The 26,804-nt window shown below is 38.7% G+C and overlaps 1 protein-coding gene and 1 long non-coding RNA gene across 2 annotated transcripts in view; one reads left to right on the top strand and one right to left on the bottom strand.

The window, feature by feature from the left end:
• Positions 1–2,216: 2,216 nt before the first annotated feature.
• syndig1 (synapse differentiation inducing 1) overlaps positions 2,217–26,804 on the bottom strand; it is a 33,893-nt gene continuing 9,305 nt past the window's right edge. Inside the window, exons 3-4 of the mRNA XM_088610100.1 lie at positions 18,844–18,981; positions 2,217–5,263 (exon numbers count right to left, since the gene is read on the bottom strand). Coding sequence (XP_088466226.1) covers positions 5,105–5,263; positions 18,844–18,981 — 297 coding nt within the window. The 3' untranslated portion in view covers positions 2,217–5,104. The remainder of the gene's footprint in view (positions 5,264–18,843; positions 18,982–26,804) is intronic.
• LOC148646404 (uncharacterized) lies at positions 10,206–16,634 on the top strand. The gene is made up of 3 exons (XR_015927933.1): positions 10,206–10,628; positions 10,865–10,953; positions 16,358–16,634. It is a non-coding gene; the product is annotated as an uncharacterized LOC148646404 (long non-coding RNA).

Below are 26,804 nucleotides of genomic sequence, written 5' to 3' on the forward strand. Positions count from 1 at the left end.
AATTTTGTGCTGGTTTAATATCACTTTATTGGCCCTATACAGTTTCTTGCATTAGGAATTTGTCTTTTCGCATACCCCAGCTTGCTCTCCATGAGACACACAGACAGGGAGAGAAGCTGGGGGTCAGAGCACAGGGTCAGCCATTGTACAGCACCCCTGGAGCAGTTGGGGTGAAGGACTCCTCTGCAGGCCGTGGGATTTGAACTGGCAACCTTCCAGTCACAGGAGCAGATCCTGAGCCACACAGCCACCGCTCCGCCATTTTGCACTGACTAGTAGGGCTACAGGAGAGACTGTTCCTCTTGTGTTAATTAAGAGTGGTCCTGCTCTGAGCAGCTACAGCAGTTCGAGATCCCTTCAAGGGCCAGTTCCTAGTCTCTTGCGGCTCCCGCACAGTGTTCGTGACTCATTAATTTACATTTTATCCAGCTTGGTAAACAGGCTTTACAGACACAAGCTTGGAAACACGTGAACTGCGATCTGTGCTGTTGAACTCAAAGTCCTGTTGGTATGAAAAAGTATCTCCGAGTTTACTCACAATTAAAATGGAAAGGCAAGTACACACTACTGTATATGAGGGATGGTTTCTGAAATGTCAGTGCCTTGATAGGCATAATAGCAATGTGTTAGGCTCATTATGGTGTAAATGTTGCTGTCTGGCCCCAGAGATCGAGAGCCCTTTGAGAGACAATATTAAATTAGTCCATTAACAGAGTAATCCATGTGTGTGGTGATAACTGCACTATGTGTATCACTGAGGACTGGAAGGTGGCATTATTATAATAGGTTTTCATTGGAGAAAAGAGAGAGCTGTTTCTTCATCATTTTATTACTGCCTGTCTTTATCCCTCCATGGCTGGCCTCATCCAGATTCCTCAAGAAACCTCCCTGAGCCAGCGTTTTTCTAGCCATCCTCAATTATACTGTCTTATCAGGCAGGTGGTCAGACAGTAAGCTTAAGCAGCACATAATGGTCAAAGGCTTGTTTTTAGATACAAAGGTGCAAAGGTGGTTTCCCCACCTTGGAAAGAAGTATGAAGGAGAACCTACCCAAACTACTTGTGAAGCTTCTCTTAAATTTGGACAGCTGGTTTTGAACTGCTGATATTAATCAACCCAAATATACAAAAGGTGTTTTTATGTTCCATTTCAAGGCTGCTTATTTCTATTACGTTGTGAGAAATCTACATATTAAACACACACGCACAATCATATATACAGTATGTGTTCATCATTAGCCTGTATCACTATTCTGAAGAATACATTTTTGCTAAGATTCTATCACAAACTTCTTTATCATTGTTATATATTTTATTGTACTTTATGTACAGAAAGGCAGATGGTATAAACACTTAACATATAAAGTAGCTGATTTCTCAGTGTCTCGGGGCTTGTTAATCAGTTTCAGTAGGCACAGGCAGACTCTCCTGCTGGAAACACAGAGATAATAGTGGCCTTATTGAGCAGATCAGCCATAAACTGCTACTTATTGGCCATATGCTTGTTGTGTTCACTGGATACTGCTCATGCATTATTTAGCAATAGTGAATAGGATATTACAGTACTTTTTGAATCCATGAAGCCATTCTTATTCCCTATGCATACATAGTATCTTGGAAAATATATTTTGTTACGTGTTAAAGCAATGTGGTAGTTTTTACCACATTCAAAATCTTGCTTCCAGAACATGTCAATGTTGGAATCAGCCTCAATGTAATTGTTACTTGTTGCGTGGCTCCTTGACTTGAGAGTTTTTTCTATTCAAGCATTTCTTAGCACTGTCTGTGCAATATAGTAATTTTATTGAACAATTGCATATTTTTATTAACTGAAATTAATATTTTATGAAAGGCTTCCATCACATTAAAAACGGCAGCACAGATTACCTCCCTAAAAGATACAAATCAGTGCAAAGCCAATGGAGCAAATATTTCTGAAAAGCAGCTGACATTTTCTTTCAAGTATTGAATATGCATGTACTGTCGATGATTAGCCACCCAGCAACGCCGCTGTCTGCACTTGCATCAGTGTGTCCCATACAATTGTGACCTCAGCTTTTCAGAGAAGCCGCATGGTCAGTTGTTACAGCAGGGCTGTTTAACATGTAGTTTAGACTGAAATAATATTCAATCCTTAACACAAACGTTACTTTTACCTCAGACACAAAATAAAACAAAGATGGTTTCCTGGTTTCAATAAAAAGGCAAAGATGGATATTTAAAGTTAAGGGATAATATCAAAGTCACATTTATTGGTTACATTCTTAATTCTAGGTTACACTGCAAAAAAGTTTGCATGGACCAAACCAGAAGGATCATTCCATTTCTCAAATGAAGTCAAACATTTTTGAAAAAACTATGGTCTGCTTATTTTTAATTCATGTTTTATATTTAATTTTTTAAATAAGTACAAGTGTAACCAAGTACATACAATCTCTGTATTTGCCTCAATACAATCATTGCAGTCAACACAATAACAAATAAATCAGGTACAAATATGTGCAGAAGTCAATTAGATTAACAACAGTGATCTGTGTGAAGATGTTTCTTCTCTGACAAGACATAAAATGTGTTATGACTGTTAATAAAGAGTGAATATTGTTTCCAAATGCATCACTAAAAAAGAAAATCATTAAAGAAAGTTTTGTTTATTCAGCTTGGCTATGTCCCAGCAGAGCCCATGGTAGGTGTGGTGTGGGTGATTTGTAAAGTTGCTGTCATGTTAAGAAATGCATACTTAAAAACAGTATTGTAAAATGTTTTTTTTATCATGTCTTACATGATCAATATAATTAATTGAAGATTTGCTTTCACTACTTTGCTGTGTTGTTGGGAGGTCCCTAATTTATTTTTGCTGCTAGCTTCTTTCCAATTTAGGAGGAATAAAAAGATGGTTTGTATACAGGACTGAGATGACCCATATTTGAACAAGAGACAAGACGCCAGCCTTTCTGTTCACCCCATGAAGCTTATTAGCAGATGTTTCACAGCACAAGGTTTAGCTCAGCCTCGGTGCCAGTGTATCTGGGCTCACATAGCGTGAGCCTGTGATGATGACATCACTCTCTGGAGCTTGGCATTGATAACCCATTTGGTCTTATGAAATTTTGGCTCTGCAGATTTGTTCTCCTGCCTGTGTGCTGAATGGTTTTGTGTGGCACAGAAGACATGAGACACATCTCTGGCCAAACTGATCCTGGCTAGGGATGAACTGCACATGGGGCACTAACTCTCTGGCTGCCTCTGCTCTGCTGAGATGACAACTTTCGAGCATTAAAGATTGTTCTGACATTCTGAATTGTTAAAAAAAACATCATGGAGCAATCTCCCCTTGTACTCAGATCAGCAGTTTGATAGGATTGAAATGGAAGGAATCTTCAAAGGTTTAGATGTCTGCCTTCTTCAAGCTCATTGAAGCTTGTCAGTAACCCCAAACAGGTGATTAGATTTGTGCAGTGCCTGTCTGGTTCGTCTCACACCAGTTAAATTTTCCACTGCGAGAAACAAGGGTCTCATTAAAGAGTTGTGACTTTGCCATAGAATGTAACCGTACCAACATGAGCAAATATCTGTGGGAAATACAGGGCTTTATTTGAAATCTTACATTTTAAAATAGAAACATGTCCACAGACATTGCAATAACTGTAAATTAAAAGTTAGTGGTTGGTACTAAATATTTAGGGTAGTTTAACAAAAATGTCTTGCACACTGTTCAGGAGAAAGCAGAATTGAAAAGAGGACATTACAGTTTGTCACTTCACATACACCGTTTTAGTGTATATATAAATCTGTAGATGACTACATTGTATTTACAATGTTTTATTTTCCTTCAGAGAATTCAGTCTATTAATTTGTGCTTGCTTCTGATACAAGCTTATTTGCATCCTGTAATGTAAAGGATTCTATTAGCAAGTAGAAGCAAGTGTACAATGTGATGTTTTGATGAATCCATGACTTAATCCTACTGTATATGACCTATTGTACTACATCCGTATTGTACATCTGCTGGATACAGCACTTTTACATTTAAGAAGTGCACACACTTGAAAATAGAACTAATTTCATTGAAGTCAAATTACATTTAAAGACTTTCTGTCCGTTACATTTTTCCCAGAAGTCATGGAAACTTACTTTTACTATCTCTTATCTCTTTTCCTTAAAGACTTCTGTTTCCCACACAGGAGGCAGGAGGTGTGTTTTTCATAGTCTCATCTGCCACTAGAAATGCAAATGTGCCCTGGCTATAGAACAGGCTTTGCAGATAAAAAGACTACTTAAAGGGGTGTCCATAAAATTTGTTTTGCCCCTCTGTTTCACCACCTGTTTACACTCCTGGTCCTTGGCCAAGATGATGTGAAAAGCTTCAGGGATACAGTTACTGTAGATGCGGAAGCTTTGAAGGAACAGAGAGAAATAATGTCTAGATTCTAGAAATTAAAAAGCCGTTGACAGAGTTCTGAACCATTGATTTTGCCTCAGGTGCAAAACCATTCCTTTGAGTATTCTGTATAAGAAATTGATTTGAGGTCTCCCAGATGTACATTTGAAGAGCTTTTAATATAAAGTAAACAGGTAACCTCTGCATGCTTTTAACTTTTGATTTCTTAACGGCCCATCCATATTAGGTCTCTGCGGCCTTGATAAATTGAATTCAGCTCCCATAAAAATTCAGTAGCAGAAACAGACACCAACTTCCTTTGCCTATAGCAGGGGTAGTGGGCTTCTGTCCTGGAGGACCACATTTGTTTCCAGGATGTGTTCCATCTCAGGCCTTAACGGCTTATTTGAGCTAGTTCAAAATCATAAACATGTGTGATTTCCAGGTCCCAATCACACTTGAAATGAGAGGTACCTCTAAGATCTTCAGGAACCCACTACTCGAGGACTGGGAGGTCCTTAGTCATTAAAATAAAGACAAAACCCCAGTGAAGAACTTTCTCTTGTTCTTTTCTAACCTCTGAGGCCTATTTGTCAGGCCCACATTTGCTTTGACTTCTAGCTGGTTGCCTGAAATGAGATATGCTGGGTTATATTATTCCAGGTGCTCCCAGGTCCTGCCCTGTGCAGCCCTGTAGTTGTCGCAGCTCCTTGCCAGGCACAGGGAGCTATAAGTGATTGTTCTTTGAAAGGTAAGCTATGAGGGCCACGGCCACTCCAACATAAATGCCAGTTCCGATGGTGATGGACAGCACAGCCAAGAACAGGGCTCGTCTGGAGCTGGAGCTTGCCTGGTGAAAGTCTCCTTTGGCCACTGCCTTGTTCGTCTGCAAGAGAGGTAAACAGAGGTCAGGTCCCAGCCGCTGCTGCGTGGTTTAGTTTCATGTCACTATTGCAACGGTTCTTGTTCGAGTTCTGAGACTATTTTCACTCAGGGGGTTGAAGCGGCCTCTGATGCAGTGACCTCGTTAATAATGCAAATTTGGTTGGTTGTGGAGAGGGAACCTTCTGCCTTTGAAGTTCAGAGATACCAATTCAAAGTGCAAATATGTAAGACAGACATCTTCCCTAACTAATTTATAATTAGTTTCGCCGTTAGATACTTGTTCTCTTGCAGTCAGCATGGTTTTCTGTGCTGTGGCAAGGTTTATTTTTTAGAATCAGTGGCACAATGGAGTTGCTGATGCCTACTACAACTTTCTTTCCCTGAAACCCTTGAATCAGCATCAGTTACTTTTCAGCAAAGATCTTCAGTTGATGTTGATCATTGCCGTTTTACTCCTGTATTTATACTTTACAATTTAGCATTTCCTGCCAACCTAATCAAGCAAAGAAAAGCCAATTCTAGAGCTCCCCTCTACACTTGTCCTTAATCAGTGGATAATTTAACCCCATGGGTTGTGTAGAGGAAGTAAAAGTGCTATATTGAAATTTGTGAAGCTTATTTTGCAAGAATATTTCATGGGAAGTGTTAGCAGACAAATTAAAAATAAATTATTTGCTGCTGCCATGTGCACAATTTATGACCTTGAAATGTATGTAGTCTTTTCATACTAGCTTCCAGTGTCCTGTTGAACAAGCGAAGGCAATCGGCACTTTGAACAGAAGAGAGCACATAGCAATGCAAGGCTGGTTTTGTAGATAAAGCTTCTTATTTCAATGATTTAAATGTAAAGAGGCTACACAATCACGAACACGCATGTGATACTGTCTGATACTGACGTGGAAACAAATCTGTAATTCATATAAAATTTATTTACATATTCCAACAATTCCAAAACGACCCCCCTAATTCTTAATATGCATCATTAACCATTTAATCTGTTTTGAATATAATATTTAAGCTTGTGAGTTAATGCCTATAATATGTGTACTGTAGTGTGATATGTGAGTCTGCGAGTTCTGCATGTGTAAAGATGTGCGTGTACATGAAAGGCACTGTGATTTGCACAACAGTGATGGTGTGGTTCACAGAAAGGGAGAGGAAACATGTCTTGGGACTGTGGTTGGAAGGAATGTCAAGAGGAATTTCCTGGCACGATCACATGATAAGGTCTCACCCAGTTGCGATTGCTACAGTAGGTCCCAGCATGACAAGATGACGGGAAGCACCCCTGTGACCTAACAGCTGGATCAGCGAGGTTCTGAATTCTGAAAGGCAGCCATGCAGATGAGGAATCGCATCTGCAATGCAACAAGTACGGTTGCCAAAACATCTGGACAGCATGGAAGGTGCCCGAGTCACATTAGAGTCATGAGACACAACTGCAACAGTGAAGTCATAACTCAAAAGGCTGCATTATGGAGGTTTTCACATTATTATTATTATTATTATTATTATTATTATTAATTGACTTGATGTGATGAAATGCTTGGATAGAGCTCCAGAGTTACCCAGCAAAGGCCCTCGCTCAGATCGTTGAGCACTGCAGTTCTTTTCCACCCGACGCTGAATTGAAGCGCTGAGTACTGCTGGGCTCTCAATGTGAAAAAAGGAACGATCACACAAAAGTCTTCTGTAAAATTTTCAATCACCGTTCTGGAGGAAAGTGTTTGCGTTTCTGGTGCTTGTTCGAGGGCCAGATTGGGAAATGGAGATAACCTCCACATTGTGCACAGCGGAGAAAGGGGAAATCTTTGGTGACAACATAATGCTGAATGTGGACCAAAGCCTTTGACTTGGAAAAAAATATAAAGGTGTATACTGTATATACAGTGGTTTAGGACAAGAAAAGGAAATACCAGATCACATTAATAATCCAGTGAGAAGATCAGGCAGCAGTCATCTTGGCTAATCTCATCACAATGGGGGACAAGACAATGCCTTTTTTTGGGGAGCTGGAAATAAAATAACTTCAGGTACCCGAGAAACCCCTCTAGGCCAGCGTTATGTACTGTATGTCTTTACGGTGATTTCAGTTTTTAGTGGATGCCAACAGGAAGAGTTAGAACAGTAGTAACTGCTGAGAAGCAACAAACGTATCTGCAGTACCTCTTTTCCAGCTGTGGTTTGTATTCAGGCGGCACATACAGTACCTTGAGCAGCACAAGAGACTGCATTGCAGAGCACAGCACTGAGCCCTGTCCTGGGGAAGATGATTCCACTGCCTTGCAGAGCGACCTGATTGCATTTCTTGTCATTTTATTTTGCTAAAACCGCTGTAGCTTAGTTAGCACGTGACTCCTAGCACTTTCCCCGACTGAAATATTCATATACACAGCTGACAAAGGTCCCATGGGATTCGGAGCAGTGCGGAGGCCAAATAAAATCTAGATTACTGGAGGGAGAATGGTGGCACGATTAAAATAAAAATGAAAACTAGGTGTCTTATACAGTCCTGAGAAAATAATGCTTCTAAATACAATTTCCATAATTGAGAATGTGGCGCAATCAGGAGGAAAATAAACTTAATTATGCCTTCTGGACTAATACAGTGCAGATGTGCCAGTGCTGTAATCCTGGTGTAAACAAAGCAAGGTCATGCACACGGGGCAATTGACATGTCATGAGTGTCCTGTTGAAACATGCACAGCATACAAGACTGCTTTCAGGAAGGTTACAAGCGCATTTCACCATTGCTGGGACATTCCTAATCTAATCCTTTAATTTCCAGGCTGACAGTCAATATCGGTAGCTTCAGTTCCTGATGATTAGTCCTTTGAGGGACGTCCGGGGTGTGATGAAACCCCCAAGCAAATTCAATTTGCACAAAAGGATGTACAGAAGAGGGTGGCACGGTGGGGCAGTGGTCAGCATTTCTGCCTCTCCATGCTGGGGCCCTGGGTTCAATGTGGAGTTTGTATGTACCCCTCGTGTCTGTGTGGGCTTCCTCTGGGTATTCCCATCCTTCCACAATCCAAAAATATACAGGTAGATTAAGTGGCTTCTGGGAAAACAGGCCCCGGTGTGAGTGTGCTGGACTGGTGTCCTGGCCAGGGTATATCTTGCCATGCGGCTGTTGCTTGGCAGTATAGTTTATGGCTCCAGATGACCCTGTACTGGATAAAGCAGTAAGAAAATGGATGGAGGGATGTATGATACAATGCTATATGAAGAACAGTTATTACTGAAGTTCTGTCACATTGCTGTGACAGTGAAGTGATATGTATACTGTACTTAGGGCCACTGCTCCACTCCTTTAAAACACTCCTTTCTCCTTTAGAACATTTAGCTATTCCTAGTCTTAAAGTTGAGATTAAAGGGAAAAAAATAATCTACTTTGTCAAAGAAGTATGGTTGTTCCTTCTAATACCTGTACTTGTTCTTTTGAACAAAGCAATATGGAATTTTACATAAAGCATAGAACCCATATGAACGATCATTTTCCACACTGAAAATGGCTATACTGTATAAGCCCATTGGTGACAGTAATACTTTCTTTTTATTCTTCCATATTGTTTTTAAACCCTTATATAGAGATCTTGTGGTGAGATTGTTCACCTTGCTATCTTTTCCAGCAAAGTGAAAACTCATGCAATGCTTCATTTCAGTTTATTTCCATGACTTAGAAGCTTTTTTTGCTGGAACAAATAAAGCAAGAAATAGCAAACTAACTGGAAGATGGTGATAAGATATATGTCGCATCCTTTAAAGAAACGACTCTTCCTGGAACATTTTCTGATTCCATGTCTTATGTCTTTATCTGTTATCTTACTGTACATGCTTAAACACAACAAAGAATTGTGGAATATTACAGTAAAAAAAGACTTCTTAGCACATTTTGTGTAATGATTTCCCCTACTTTAACTGGGTGTCTTCGTATTTAACCTAAATGGCTAATATTCCTGTGAATATAGGAAAAATCATGAAAGCATTAATCTTTTTAGGAAAAAGAAGATTTCAGCAATACAAATAAGTCTGAATCCTACAGTACATTAAAGACGAGAGACCAAGCTCAAAAACTTAAATTTCAGTAATCATTTTTGGACTTTTAGCAGATCGCTGCCTTTTCTTTGAGATATTGAAGAAAAATGTTTCCAGTTTAATCTACCCTGTGCAAATGGAAAACTAATTCCAAAATGAATGTGAGACATCGTATTTTACTGGGTGGTTTATCTATTTCAAGTTTAAGTACATAAAATAGAGAGTATTAGTGCTATGAAATTTTGCTGCATGATTGCATTCTTGGTTGTTATTCATGTCTACCTTTCCTTAAGAGACCTATGGGTTAACCAGATTAACCATGAATAAATACAAATATAATATTGTATATTTTTTAACGATTTCCAATGATGCAATAAAAATTGAAATAATAGACTAGCATAGCATAATGATGCCTTATTTAAACATGATTAATCTTTTCTGGACGATGTTACTTCATACAGGGGATACAAGTAACTCCCTTTGCTCACACAGATCAATACCAGAGCTGATGTTGTACTTTACTGCCATTGGTGGCATTCCTTTACTGAAGGGACAATCTTGAGTTGAGCTGATAATAAACACTGCATTTGATTATTTTACATGTCAAATATTACATAGAATATACAGTATGCAAAAGACAAATAATTGTGGTATCGTGCTGATATAAAATATTTAGTTTGTCTAGCAAGTAACTCTGTTCTCCTCACTGATACTTAAATAACTTGGCAATCTCTGCAAAGTTCTTGTGTAATTTCAGAATTCACCTGAAAGTCTGGTTCGCCTCAAGGTAAATCTGACACACTTAGGGTATAGTCTATAGGGTAAAGCTTATGAGCTCCTGTGAACGCAAAACATTATGCTGTCCAACCCACACCCTGGTTGTGAAAAACAAAGCTGCTAGGAAGTGTTTTAGACACAGATGCAGTATACAGCCAGATTTACTCCAATTAGCAATCACGCTTTTTGTATGTGAAAAAGGTAATTAATTTTAATCAGCTGCTGCTAGGTCTGTCAGGTTCTTTAGCCGGTTTTCCTAATTTGATAGGGTCCTGTTCTTATCTTGTCCAGGTGTTACATGCCTGGGCAGGGTTGTGTCACTTGACCTCTCTGTGGGCCCTGCCCTCGGCATGCGTCTTCCCCGCTGGCAGCTCACTGGACGGAGGGGTGGGGACAAGCCCGCAGGGGAGCTCGGTCACGGCTTCCATTGCCCTCTGTGTAGCTGCTGGCAGCGTTGTTAGGGAAGCTATAAGCGGACATGCTTGGCCAATCCTGGTCACAGCCGGTTCGCAGGTTCGAACCCGCGATTGCAGAGCTCAACCTGCACACAGGTGAGCTCCTTCACTGGCTGAACCGCTCGAGAGACCAATATGTACTTCAGCATTATCTAATGACCTAATTGTTGAAAACGATACGATTTAATAAATTCCCATTATTATACCATAGCTAGTTACATATACAATAATATTACCATTATATTATCATTATATATTGATGAGAACATAATTACATACTGTACTGTATTATTGGTGAAAATAATTGCATACATAATTATTTTCTCTTTCAGTGATCCATCCACTTTCAGAAAGCCACTCAGGGTCAAAGCAAGCAGGAGGCCAGTCCCAGAAGGAAAGGGACGGAACATCAGTCAATCACGTACGCACAGGGACAATTAAAGTCAGTAGTCAGGACAATAGTCAGCACTTCTTTAAAATCAGAGTACCAGGACAGGGCCAATGTGAACTGGGAGAATATGCAAGCTTCACACAGAAAGAACCCAGGTCCCAGAAGAGCAGCAGGACTCATGTGCACTGGGCCTGTCTGTTTATTCGAGCTGTTAATGGTGTTGTAAGCCTCTCACTGTTCTAGCAAAAAAAGTCCACTGAACGCGAGACGGTCCAGAAAGTGAGACGTTAATTCCTGTCCTAATAAGTCTGTGTATGCGTCCATCTAGGCCACAAGACTGTTGTGAATGCCTGAGTATTCTTTGCAATGAATTCTGTGGATCTGAGCGTCCATCCATTTTCAAACCGCTTTGTCCACTTCAAGGTCACTGGGGAGCTGAAGCCTATCCTGGCAAGCAATGGGCACAAGGCAGGGTACACCCTGGACAGGACGCCAATGCATCGCAGGGCACACAGACACAGTCACACCAGGGCCAGTTTGAACCCACCAGCATGTCTTTGGACTGTGGGAAGCAATTGGATTGCCTGGAGGAAACCCATGTGAACACAGGGAGAACATACAAACTCCACACAGACAGCACCCCAGTGTTTTGGAATTGAACCCAGATCAATCCTTAAACTTATGTAAAGCATTTGCAGTTATTAATATATTGGTAATTTTCAATTTTTGGATTTACATCACAAAAAAGTAAAGCTAATATTTTTTTTACTTAGTGTTACTAATTATGTAAATGTTATAATTACTTTTTTGTTCCGCCTGGAATCATTTCCCTTTGTAATTACGGCTTCAATTTTGACTGCCTTCATTAATTGCACTAAAAAATTAGGTGAACTACAAATCCGCTAAGACCTTACTTCAGATGTTAATGGAAAAACATATTAAGACTAATCTTAATAAATAGTCCAAAATATTAAAGCACATTGTCCCTGTCAGAAAAGTCTCATGACAGTGTCTGATATGAAATGCAGTCTTTGCAGAAAATTTTAAAATCTAAAAATCTAAAATGATGAAAGTTAATTAATTTTGAAACTATCTGGTGTGCATTCCTCTTTTTACACTAACATCTCTGTAAAGTACATCAGATGCACATCATTTGACTCATGGTGTGCAGTGTTCTACAGTTTATATCCACCTGTGAAACAAACACCTCAGCATTATTTGTACAAAGAACAGGGAAAAGGTCCAGATTTTCTGTGAAGGGGGCCATGCATGATACCTTAGGCAAAAGATAAGTATTTGTTGTTAAAGCAAGTACATGCAGAAAACCATCTGTGTTTTGTAGAATGTCTTTATTGCCTGGGGAGTTGGTGTGTTTGCAGATTAACGTGCTGCCCACGTTGATATGCTTTCTAGCCAAAATATTGTGTAAAGAGCTTACTCTCGGTGTTGGAGTCTGGTCTAAAAGCAGGGATTCAGATTATATTTACAAGCTTATTGCAAGTGGATTGCTACAGTTTGGCTTCATGATAAAACTGGTCTTTGACTTTCATCCTTAAAGCTGAAACATTTACTCTAAAAAGAAAATGCAAATAAGGGAAATGTAAAACTGCTGTAGTTGGAGTTGGTGTGCTAGACTTTGTCTCATCAAGTCACAATTTGAGTCCTAACCTAATTCCTTTGTGACCTAAAGATGTGAGGAACATACAGTACCGTAATAAGAGCTTCATCGTCATCTCCAGTGTGCCAAACTGTTTGTAAGCTCTCACGATATCGGGAGTGTCGTATCAGCACTGATTGTTTGGAATTCAGAATCAGGGCTGAGGCAGGCTTAGATAAAGCTGTCTGTAGTCAACAGTAAGCCCGTGGAGGCTATCTGATCAAATATAAAATTGCTGCATACAGTATACTTTGAGCTCTTTACAAACACACATTAATAGTTTTCATCCTAACTGCAAGCCTTTGCTTAATTTGAGAATGGATTAACATGCATGTTTACTGTTATGTTTAATTTTCATCTCAGTAATTTATCATTGTGTCTAGAATTCATTAATGTCATTATGTAACTGTGACTGGCCTCTAGCTTAATATGATTTTGCTATTAATTAGTTTGACGTTGTTTTCATGTCTGCTACAAGACGTGCACTTTTGAACGGTATTTGTAGCCAGAGCCTGTGCTGTGTCCTTTACAAGAAGATTTCAGTGCAGGACAGGTGGAGCAGATGAAAGATGCAATGCAAGGTTAGCTAGTGAGCAGCAAGCTGAAGCAAACAAGATGCTCAAAGCAGAGTGTCTCTCCAACAACATGCAAATTAAGCTCTGGGGCTCCCTATTCAAAAGCCCTCATGATTACAGTATAACAACAAGAAAGTGGGTTTCATTCCATATGTATTACATATTTCTGCAGATGACTATAATTACATAAGATTAGAATGATAGCCTTGACCAGTTCATAACAGCTATTTGGTCTAAAGCTTACAATTTAATCATGTAAAACAGGTTTAAAAGTGGATATTTATGCAGTCTTTATTGAGAAGGCATGTTAATGACCAATAACCATGCCAGCAACTCCTGAACGGTCATAAAAATAATTTGATCAATCATTCCCTCATTGGATTTACACAATGCTCTCTGCTGCACATTTAAAAGTACACAATAGCTGAAAATGTCCTGTATAAACTGGAAGCTTATTCCACAGTGACCTATGACCCTTGCACAAACCGTGCTCAGCTTCTTAAGGCTGTTGTGCCCTGCAAGATATCACAGATCATGGGTGTTCCTGCAGAGCATTAGACTTTGGGCAAGCGTGTGTCAAGCAAAAGGAGATAAACTGCCTGTGTTACAAACCCATCCCTAGGGACCTAAATGCAACCCCCAGCTATGTGAATTGCTTGTTGCTCTTGGGCCTGAAGTAAATGTATTTTAAAGTGTGTTGGTTTATTCCAGTGCTCACTACAGCATTGGAAAAGCACTTCTAACCTAAGGTCACATACTGAAAAACTATGATATGATATGCAGATCATTGTATTTAAAATAATTTATTACACTTCATTGTCTTTTATCTGTATATCGATTGCTGCTAGTCAATGCAGAGGGATAATTGGAGTTCTACAGACAAAAAAGCTAGAGGAGCCAATTTTAACTATGGTTGACCTTGCAAACTGCTACTGATATGTGGAGAACGCAGCCGGCATTAAATGCATCATCTCTTTAGCTTCTTTGGAGACCCAGCCCATAACAGTAGCTTTAAATAATATCAGAGATATAATTCCCCTTTCACATTCAATATGAACATGGTAGCCAATGCAGTTGGGTGTCTGTTAACAAACCTCTGTGATTATTAAGCAACTAAGGATCTCATTGTTTTTTTACTTTTCTTTGTTTTTTTATTATTGTACTCTCTCACACAAATTACTTTTGTTCCACATGGGGAAAATGGGCAGACAGACAGCTCAGACCTGCTCACCCATTGAACCATTCATCCTTTGATATGCTGTTCAATGTGCTGTACAGGGAAGTTAGCCCTGACGTGAATGTCTTCAACATTGCTGTAAGACTGGAGCTGTGCAGGAAATAGCAGAAGTCAAGGTTCTACTGAGAGACAAGAGAACTTGGCCACCTAACGCCAACCCTACCTCCAGTGATGCTTCGCCACTCTGGGGAATCCCAGTAAGAGCTGACCAGTGACACAGGGGCTATAGTGTCAACCAGAGCTTGAAACAACTACCTTTGCTTGCGTGACTGCAGAATCCACTGAAATTTAAGTCATTTTTCAAATAGTGGTGCAAATGCATGCTTAAGGGCTTACTTTCCATCCTTTAGGTCTTTTATTGCAAGAATGAACGTCAGAAACGCTAATTAGTTTTAAACAGGTTTCACTGAAACGCATACTGTACATCATTGACTCCTACACCACCGTGATCCTGTTCGCTTCACTAAAATCTACAGGCATGTTAACTCCCATTCACTAAAAAAGATATACCTTCAACATATTTATACGTCTTTCACTATCAATATTCAGTGACTGCTTTAACTTTAGGAATATGACTCAAAAAGAGCACATTTGGACATTTTGATACATTTCACAATCATCAATACACAATACATTTATTAATTATGCACATGTATAATGAAAATGAATTAATTTTGTTCATATTCCATCTGGAGTCTGAGATGTATGACATGGAGCCTGATAGTGATTACAAATAATTGGAGTTTATTCCTTCTGAGGGAAAACCTTATTTGCTACAGAAGGTGATGTTGCATGTCTTTATATGAAAAATGACATTTATAGCATAAAATACCTAGCATAATACAAATGCATTTTTTTCCAAAAAGATTTTAATTAAGATTTCTGTGGGTACTCAAATTTATTTGGAGATTTCTCGATGGTAAAAATGACACCCATTAAATTTCAGGTTAAAAATCTCTCCCTCAGTGGCACTTGAGGGAGAATGCTTTAAATGGATTTGCAATAAAATACATTGTTAACCATCTACATGATTAAAATCTCAATCAGTTGATCTCTAAACAGTAACATTAGTTTTTTACTGTCACAAAATCTGGTTTACAAAAGCCTATAATCCAACCTTTGCATAATCACAAACTAAAAACACTGAAGTTTTGATTCCCCTGCCTCTGCTTAAATGAAATACTGTATGAATATAGAATAATAGGTTGGATCGTTAATACCTACAGTAGCTGTTATCAACTTCATGCCTGCTCAATTCTTATTTTATTTAATTACATTTTTCATAAAGTTTTTATTAGATGTACTGTATGATGTACAAAATGGCACTATTTTGTGTATTATATGTTCATAGAATTTTGCATGTAATTTTAATGCCTTATTGCACAATACATATTGTATGTCCTGAAGATGTTCACCTAAACTGCTAGAGAGATGAAAAAATAGAATTGAACAAACTGCAAAATGTAAGAGAATATATACAGTACAAGGTAGCTTTTGGGCTAGCATGGTGGCACAGCAGTTAATATCGCTGCCTCATAGGGCTGGGACCCTGTGCTCACTTATTGGGGTGCTATCTGTGTGCTGTTTGAATGTTCTCCACACGTTCACACAGGTTTCCACTGGGTTCTCTGGTTTATTGCAACAGTCCAAAGACAAACTGGTAGATTAATCGGCATCTGGGAAAATTGGCCCTGGTGTGTGTCTGTGTGTGTGTGCTCTGTGAGGGACTAGTGAGTTGTCCAGGGTGTACCCTGCCTTGCGTCTGTTGCTGGTCAGGATAGTCTCCTGCTTCACTGTGCGTTATACAGTGATTAGAAAATGCATATATATATATATTCTTTATACAATGTATTAATACACTAAATGATCTACTGTTTTATCGATTATTTCAGTAGTTTCAAAAGTAGTCTCCTATTATGTTTAAATATTATCTATAGTACAAAATAAAACCAACTTGTTTTGCAGATCAACAGTTCAAATTCCATTTCCACGTGCAGATTTTGAAGGGTTTAAATCATGGAGTTTTTCTCATTGGTGCTTCACCAGTTCAGTTTGACACCTGCAAACAGATGCTACAAGACCGCATCCTACACGTTTTTCATCATTAGACAGCACGAAGGAGTACAAATTGGCAGGTACTGGCTGTAACTAGATTTATCTACAGCATGACTACCCCTGATTTTCTTCTTTTAGACTGAACTTACAGTATGAGAGAATAAAAACATTTCTCCCTGCTCATTAATTCAGTTGAGTTTCAAAAACATTTTGCTTTAAGATTAATGTAGTGCCAGTTTTGCGTGCGATTCTTATGTAACATTAATCGCAGCTATGATGGTGCTTTGTAGATACAATAGTACAGAACGTTTTTTCCGAATTAAATTTTCTGCAGCTTTACAGCTGCATTGAGGGATTTCCAGTCTGATCTCGGCGTGGGCAGCAATGCTCTGGAACACAAGTTGCATTTTATATCGAGTGCTAGTACGCTGTACAGTAGGTGTGCAGTCGTGATGCGGAGGAGCGCCCCTGTCACTGTCAGAGTGGGCAGGCAGGCAGAGATGACAGTGAGAGATGACTTCACAGACCTCAAGGGCTTGCGGAAACTGCATGGCTTCTAACTTAAAAGCCTAAGCAACACAGTCATTAAAAAAAGTAAAAGTCATTTTTAAAACAAGATGTATTCACACAGCACCCATTGCTAGGTCTGAGTGATAAAACTAGAAAAATCTTTCAGAATTACACCACATTAATAATCTACCTAGTCCTATAACCCGTGGTGCATTAAAACCAGTCCACTCATGTTCCATTAAAAGGGTAAATAAGCGTACATAAATAATATGTAGAATTAAATATTTTTTAAAATTGTAATGTTTTAGTCATGCTGACACATGTTTAACATGGCTGCCTTGCAGCACAGGAACCTGGGTTCAGTTCCAGACCTGGGTGGAGTTTGTGTTCTCCCCATGGTCACTCCAGTTTCCTCACAAGACTCAAGACAGGATCATCGGCCTCTGGGGAAACTGGTGTGAGTGTGTGTATCGGTGTCTGTGTGTGCCCTGAGATGGACTGTTGTCCTGTACAGGGTGTGTCCTGCCTTGTGCCTGTTGCTTGCTAGGGTTAGGCCCCGTGACCCTGAACTGGATAAAGAGGTTAGAAAATGGATTGATATTTTTTAAGCCTTGGTTTTAATATTGGTGGAAATCAGGTATGTACCGTAGCTTGTTATACACTTTATCTTTTCAGTTTTTCTGAGAAGTCTATAAAGTACTTTCAATGTTACATACTGTTTTGCTTGCTTTTTAACTTATTTTTGACTGACAATGCTCTTTACTCCTACAGTAGATAACTGGATTTCTACAAAACATAATTTAAGTAGTTGGATAGACAGACAGACTACCTATATTTATTACACAAGATTTCTTGTCTCAGAATCATTTTTGAATACCCTCATAAACACCACAGAAGTGATCAATTACAACTCTTAAATAAAACTAGATCATTATGATACAAATTGGATGGAGACCGTTAATGTGTACTGTGTGCAAAAGAAAAGGCAACAGAACACCATCACTTCAAAGTATCAGGGCACTTGTGTACAGTCCATTTGCACAACTATTCAGGCCACTGATCTATACCAGCCTGACAACATATAAAACTAAAAACAACAAAAACAGGTTTTCCTGTGTTGTTAGAATCAAAGATTCAGAGGACTTCAAAATGTCTGAAAGCATGTCCAAGTGATCAGACCTCATCCATCACCATCATGCATTAAACAACATTGAGACCTTGACAGACATTTTGATCAATGCAATCACGTTTGTGGCGGGTATGGAACATCTTGTCCTAAGCTGCTGAAGTTGATTTCTTAGGATCCTTTAAGAAACAGCTTGATAAGATCCTTGGATCAAGAAGCTACATCAAGAATCTACTACTAAACAAATGAGCAAAATGTGCAGAAGTACTGCTCACCTTTATCCTTTTTATTTTTAAAGAATATTTTGGATTTGCCAGTAGTGTCTTTGTCTCGCTCACAATGATGACCCCGATACCTACACAGGGTGACTGAGGAAATCACAAACTGTAGGTATTCCAGCCCACTCACTGGAGTCATTCATCTTTTGATGCCTTGCAAATCCTATAGAGAAACACACTGCATGTGCACATGCCTGTAGGAGCATGTGAAGCCACAAAGCCACTAGCTGATTCATTCCAACCCTGCCCTTGGTGCTGTTTGTAACCTCTTTAAGGTTATAATGCTCAAACATCAGACCTGGCTAATGTGTCAACTCAAACAGCCTTAACAGTTCACTGGTAGTGGACGTTGGATAAAGAAAATCATTACGGAATCGGGTCACAAGAAAATGCTGAACCAAATGGACAGAAGGTAGGTCTCACATCTTGTGAAAAGATTCAAGAGTGATCCCTTACCTTCAGACTGATGTGAAGAATCTTACCTCATGTGATAAATAAAATGCTGCTATTCCAAGGGGCCAGAAACAGCAAAGCATGGAGAAGACGCTCAGACCCAGATGATCCCTTGGAGGCATCATGAGAAAATTGTCCTCGCTTTCTGTGTCACTAGAATAATCACTCTGCAAAACAGATGAAAGACGTGGACACTATTAAAGAAAGCAAGAGACTGAGCTTCATCTTCAGTACCAACAAAAACAACTACACAACAAATCAGAATGAAGTAATCTAATTTTGTAGTGCATCCGTCTCTCTTGAAAATCATTTTTCAACTAAGCCATGGCAGGTTCAAACTTAAGCAAAGTGCAGGAAAGTTCAGGGTAAATATTGACTTGCTGATGAGGGCTCATCTGTTGAAGATCTGGAAAATTAACAGTGCACGGGGTGCATCAATTTTCCTGATTTAAAGGTACATTACCACATCTGAACTCAAAGCCAAAACAAGACTGTCTACCAGAGGCTTATTCTCTCATTCCAGAAATAGGTTACAAATCATATCTGCCTGTTATTTTCTTAAAGCGTTAGAAAAATAAGACAGTCTTTCTAAGCAAAACGCTGAATTAGGCCTGTGTCACTGTTGGGGAAAAAAACCCTGAAAGTTACTTCTGAGAGCGAAGCTGACATGTTGTATAAGAAGTCATGATTGTTTGCTGGGGCCTAAAGCTAGCACAGATGGCTGCACTCTACATGAGTCCCAGTCATTATTTATTGGGACAGACTATAAAAGGAAAACTGTACGTGCCATCAAACCACTTCAGTCATCGCAGAGGGTGGTTTTGTACCATAGCCTGATGCATCTACAGTACCTGCCTTTTTACCTTGAAACAAGTGAGAATAATGAAGGCATTGTTTCACTCTGTTGTACTGAGCACACCATCCTCCGCAGCTGAAGCTGCTCCACAACCATACTGCTAAAAGAGCAGCTAATTTAATACAACCCACATGTACTGCTCTCTACAGCAAACAGAACAATAATTGCCTTTGGACAGATTATGGCAGCATTTCTTAATTTTCTCATTTCTTATTGTTTGACAGTAAGGAGCATATGAAATATTGGCTCATTTCTTTTCCAAACAGAGTTATATTTTCATACTCAGCATCGCATTTGAGATATCGGAGACTACTGACAGGAGAGCCTGATCGAGCCTTGTCAGTTTTTTAATCACTGATTTTCCCTAGTCAGAAAAGCTATACGCACAGACAAAGTGAATACGAGAACACACTTCACAGTTTCAATCATTGTCTTTAACTCCCACTGCTTGTGCATAAAATCATATTATTTTGAGTGATTTAGGTACAATGGTCCAAGTATTGAGATGACAGTGTCTACAGCTAATACCTGTTTGCTGCTTTTTCTCCATTCTGAAGTATGATTGTGTAATTTCACTAGGAGATTTAGATTTTATTTCTATATTTCTATATCTGCAGTCCTGCCATTGAAATACAATTCAAAGGCATTGCACATGAAGTTCTGGTTTTAACTTCTGCTCATATTCAGGCTTCACTCGTTTATGGAACACAAATGAAATGTGACATAATTTTTACTGCTGTCAGTATATTATTTTTTTGCCATACAGCTAACAGGTTGAGAGTAACTTTAAAACGCATTTGTTTCAAATGCACGTCATAGAAATTTTGTAAGAAGCTTTTTAAGTGATGAAGAAAAAAAGAATTAAAGGGCTTTTACTAAAAAACAATCTTTTTAGTAGCATGTTATTTAATATTCAACACATGAAACTGACATTTAAAATTTTGATTACTGGATAGAGTCATTTGATGATGGAAGGCTCTTTGGACACAATTGATACTTATAATCTAGCTTTGATCTGCAAAAGTCAAAGGCCAATAGCCACTCACACACGCATGCTTCTGGAGGTGGGTGCAGGCCAGCAAGGAGCTTTTGTTTTGGCCTAGATCTTGTACGAGTCCTGCAATGAGCACAAGTCCAACACTATGGGGGGCTTGCCAGTGGTCTTAATTACTTGGCAGACTCCTGATCCATCCAATCCCAATATCATTGGGATCAATCAGCCAGAAGAGGCAAATGACAAGGTGAAGATTCACACCGAAGGGCACCCAGGATGTAGAATACATTTGGCACAGAGATGAGAGCTTTTAGTGAATGAGGTAATGCAATGATCCTGAATGCGCTGGACGTGTTTTTTTTAAAGGTTGTTAGAGATATAAGAAAGAGGGACTGAAGAAAATCAAGCTCTTTTTTCAAGAAAATGTTACAGGTGTGGAACGTGTATCTCTTGAACTTTTATCCTTATCCTAGATCTGGACAATGTAAAGGACCTGAAGCAGAAAACAGTTAATGATTAAACACAAATCTGGAAATATTATAACAATAAAACAAACAATGCACTGATATTCAAATATAGTATAACCTGAGTAATTGTGCTACCTGCTGTATTTAACATGAATCTGCACATGAATAGAGTGTGTGCAGAATTATGTGGCTTAGCTGCTAAATAAAACTGCTCTGCATCAGAAATTAATTTCCTTCTTATGTGAAGTGCACGGGCAGTGAATGGTCAAAGTCCTACAAATTTCCCCACATGTAGAAAGCCTTCTAACGCCCCTTCTTCAAGTGACAGCCATGTTCCTGCTTTAAAATCAAGTTTATCTCCTGAGTACTCTTTAAATATTTCTGCCTGTCCCAGATTGCAATTACTTGTTGATGTGCCTGCAGAAGACAAGCTCGTATAATGGTCTAATCATGCATCTTTAGCGTAGTGCTTTTTTCCCTCAATAGCCTGCTTTGGAGTCAGTCTTACCATGAAAATGCCTTAGTTTGTCTTAAGACCATCCAACGTAGCCTCTGCAATGTGTATCCTTAGCTTCAGTTTCTCCTTTTCTCACTGTCTGCTAGACCTAGTTGATTTTAAGAGGGGGCACAAATCACATTGCTTTTCATGGCAAATGGAGGCACAATCTTACCAAAAACCTGTTTCTATACTATAATGGGTAGCCTTGAAATTGGTTTGCACCATACTGTAGGCACACCAATTTTGTCATTTGCTTAAACTAAAGCTTAAACTACTACAGTACATTGTATTTTAATGAAATACACAGTAAACATTTTTTAGTGAGTTACATACACAAAATAATATTCAGTGTCCATAGTGAAGTGCCAGTTGTTGATGTGTAGATTGGCTCTGTTTTATTTCCGTTTGTGGATAGGTATTCTAAGTACAATTTTCCAGTTAGTGAGTGTAATTCCTATCATACCTGACTGGTCAACGATCCGCCTTTTAATACTAACAGTCAGTGAAGAATGTTTATTATTTATTGAAGTGCAGCTGACAAGTTATTTTCTTTTAGCACTCCTGTGCAGTGTGGAAGTTAGCAGCTAACTGAGACAAGGATTTTATATGGGCATTTCTTCAGATGTGCCAGGGTATCGGCTTCAACATCATGGCAACCCTTTGTGCGAAGACCTGACTCCTGTTTCAGTTTTAAATGCCCTTCCATGTCGATTCCACTCATCTCCTCCACAGTAAATGTACTGTAGTGCACTGTACACCAAACCTTTTTTTCTTTTTAACTTCTGTCTCATACAAATAAAGGAAGATATACCAGCTTCCACAACATGACATTTTTTCCTTTATCAGAGGTGTTAAGACAGTTCAGTACGTAAGCAGTGTTATTCTTAAGAGCACGTTATATTTGTATATTTCTAAATAGTGGCCACCTGTGTAAATATTCAATAAATACAGAATTTAACAATTTGCATTTCATCCTCTAAAAGTTATGTTTTTGAGTCTTGCATCTTTTACTTTTCTAATCCAACTACACTGTAGCACCAAAAACTCTTCTGGGTTGAGATCTTTGGATCACTTAGCTAATACCAAATGGGTTAAAATGTCCTCTAGCTAGTAACTTGTCTTACCTTCGTGCTCCAGAAAGCAATTTTCTTTTCCTTGATCGAAGTTATTTAATGAATTAGGCTTATATTATGCAGACTTTTGATTAATTTACTTTTGGGATGAACTTAGTCTCTGTCTCCAGCAATACATTTTTGAAGTGTGACCATCTCTACTGATTCCACATCCATTCTGACTCCTTCCTCTGACCGTAAATGACCATAAAGGGATATTGAGCACTAGATCATAAAGCTTTGAAATTTAACATTAAGCATTCCATTACCTTATTAGTATTAATATCCCGTGTCCTTTGTTTGCTTTATAGCACTCTAGAGTGCAGTGTTTGATGACTAAAATGTAAAAATGTCTGAAACTTTCAAAGCTGCACATTCTGCTTTGGCCATATCAGAGAGTGGTGTTGTTCTCCACTGATATCACACTCACACATCTTATTTGATTGTTGTTTATTTTGAGATATAATTAATTTCTGAAAAGCAACGTACATTTGTCAGTAACATAATGAGGCAGGCCGCCACCATGCAGGAGATGAGTGGAATCTACATGGAAGGGCATTTAAAACTGAAAACAGGAGTCAGGTCTTGACACCAAGGGTTGCCATGTTGTTGAAGCTGATAGCCTGGCATGTCTGAAGAAATGTCTGGATAAAATCCTTTTCTCAATTAGCTGCTACTGTAACTACCAAACAGGACCAATGGGTTCTTGTTTGTAATCCTTCTAAATGCTTTTATTTTGAATGGGATGGTTTGTGGCATAACCCTATGAGTTCACCCATAGAAATGAATACATTCTAAGACATTTACCTCTTCAGTGATTTTAAGGTTCATTCTGTTTTAGATTCATTAGCTATATTTAGAACAAAAGATTATGAAAGAAAATATTTGTTGCATTAAATAATATGGAAACACCATTAATAATTAGTGCAGCAAACTGAGCTGAGATGCAAGAAGCCAGTGGCGGCAATCATATTGCTATAGGAACAGTGTGAGTCAGATATAATGGAAGCTCATTAATTAAAAAATGGAAACAAAATGAAGCAAATGCTGAAATCCTAAGGGAACATTGTGAAATTAGACAAGGAATGAGATATTGTTTTAATAACCTTAATGTATTGAGCCAGCTAAAAGGTTCCAGCAGAAGACGTAAAAGGACATGTTGAAGGAGACATGTGCCGTAAAATTGCACATTACTTTGTTTCTTAATGGCTTGCACTGCAGTTTGGATTATTGAAATGCCTGGCTTCACCGCAGTCCTGCAGTTTAAAAAGACCATAGGATGTTAACTCACAATCGACAGCAGACTAGATTACTTCTGCTTTCATCACTTTCCCAGAACTTTGGTTTCTTAGAATGTGATCCTGTCACACGGACTCTTTCACACCTACATCTGTGAAAGTGCTTTATCATGGAGCGGCGCATTCCTCAATGGCCCTTGTTTTATCCTCACCACTCCACCACCCTGGGATCCTTCAGCGGGAAGGACACTTCATAACAGTTCATCCTTCCAACTTCTGACCACCTCATCCAATTCAGGGTTGCAGTGGAGCTGGAGTCTATCCCGGCTAGCAACAGCCCAGATGGGACCCCAGTCCACCGCAGGGCACACGCTCACACCAGGGCCAATTTCCCCAGAAGCCAATAAACCTACCAGTACTGTATATTTTAACTATGGGAGGAAGCTCAAGGGAACATGGGGTGAACATACAAACGCCACTCAGATAGCACCTCGAACCCAGGACCCAAGTGCTGTGACGCAGAAATGTTAACCAATGTGTCCCCATGCCACCCCATGACAGTCCAATTGCACTGGATTCTTGTATTCTGCATGGTACTAGCATGGTGAAATCACTTCATTTGCAAAGGTCTTGTCAATATGTCCAGGTACAGTATTTGCTTCCCCCAAGGGAAGGTACAGTATGTTTTAATTGATCTTGGGGAGTAACATGAATTAGCAACTATACAGAGGTGCAGAAGTGCCACAGAGTTCAAAAGAGGAGGAAACGGGCTGTGATTCCACAGGGTCCCAGACAATCCGATTAATGGAATGTGGATCATTTTGGGATAAGTGCTGAGACTTGGAGCCGAAAAGGAAATGATTCTGGTGTATCAGTGGCTCTTTAACCGAGAGAATATGCAAATAGTAGAGGGGAGATGCTGTGCATGGTCTGTTAGAATGTGACAGCAGAAACAATGTGGAACAAAATGAGCTGTATTGACATTCTGGTAAACAACATTACTCCCAACAAAACAAGCAAGTTTTACATACCTCTAATTACAGTGATCAGATAAACAATCAGGCTTCTGCCATTAACTAAAGAGGTAGTAACCCATCAAGCTTGTTAATTTTAATGAATATTTTTAGACATCAAATAGATTATTAAATAAATTACAACGTGATAACCTATCTGTAATGTTTTATGATTAAAAATATGCTAATGACAAGTTAAAATGAAACCACAAAGCATCATACTGTAACTGCATTACAATGTAGTAATGCAGTAAGTGTACATAATAAATGTAGTCTTCTTATTGCTAAATTCTAGCTTATAAACCATCTATTATGCTTTATATCCACATGGACCAGGGAGTGATAAGAATCACTTTAAAATGCAGTGCAGCAGGATTACAGATGGCTTTTAATTTATTTATTAAAATCCTGAAACAATTAAGTATGATCAATACAACAGGTGGTGTGTTCAATTACGTTATTTAGAGAGAGAATTTGGAACAAATATATGAATATTCTTCAGCACTCAAGAACCAGTGCTTCCTCCATAGAAACATTACTTGCATAATTGATTGATTGCTTAAATACAGTATGTGTTCCTGATCTTTAATTAAGTTGAATACTGTATAAGGATAACTGGGTTAGAGCTCTGTGGGAGACTGAAGACCCCTGTTTTAATGATAACTAGTGTGCAGAGTTCCGGGAACATGAATTTTTGATCAGTTGTGTTTCAAGTCATGTCAGTGAACAGTGTGCAAAATATTGCACGTTGGCCAAATTAAAATTAATTTGACACCAGCTCACCCTTCAACATCACAGCAGACAAAAAGCTAAATGAACTTGAAATTTACACACATTAATTTTAATTGGTCAAAAAATAAGTTCATCGTAATCAGATTAGCTGTTTCTATTTCCTCCTTTTAATTTATTTGACAAGATAGTAGTCTGTCTAAAATTATTTTCAATGGCTGATATTTTTGAGGCAGTTTCTCTCTTTCCCTGTGAGATGCTAAGGCGTCAAACATTGGTATTCTGGAGCACGTTTCCCTTACAATTTATCTTGCCTTTATAATTGATGTCTACGGAGCAAAGAAAATTGAAATATGGAATATGGGCATGATAGTCTAGAAACTGTTATCCAAATCCAGCTACAAGCCAATGCTCTTCCTATAAGCCTTCTTTAACGTTAAATTAGTGTCATTGTAGTGCTGGAGAAACATATAAAGGCCTTGCAGATCCTGTATTGTGCTAAAATTGCTAGAGCATTATGAAGGTTCATCTTTAAAGCCACTGAGCATTACATTCACTGGATTTAAAAGTTCTCTGTGACATGCTATTCAGCAAATTATTATAGCACATGTACTGTAGGAATTTATGCTAAACCATCAGATAATTAAAGTGAAATTGGGCACTCACAAGTCTGGCTGGGCTAATATTGTATTTCACAGTTAAGAGAAATTAGAGTCTGACAAATATTTCTAAGAGCCTAGTTACAAACAGAAATTGTTTCAAAATAATAATTTGAGTAATTACAGGTATGTAGCTGCATGGAACTTAAAAACAAATATTTTTATTTCTTAAATATACTGTTTAGTACACTAAAGATCTTGAAATTATTATACTCTGATGCTTTTTATGGCTGTTATCCGGCATCATCAATAGATTTTATATCCAAGTACTGGTCTTTTTTTAAGTCAACATTACAGTTTAAATGTAAAGTTAAAAAAATATTGAACATCAAAGAAAAGTATTACTTACAGTATAACAGCAATAAATTCACAATGCTATTGACATGAAAATTATAATCTTATTACGAGCGAATGCCCTAACGT

This window comes from Lepisosteus platostomus, chromosome 17 (genome assembly GCF_059453375.1).
Source record: "Lepisosteus platostomus isolate fLepPlt1 chromosome 17, fLepPlt1.hap1, whole genome shotgun sequence".
NCBI classification, from domain to species: domain Eukaryota; kingdom Metazoa; phylum Chordata; class Actinopteri; order Semionotiformes; family Lepisosteidae; genus Lepisosteus; species Lepisosteus platostomus.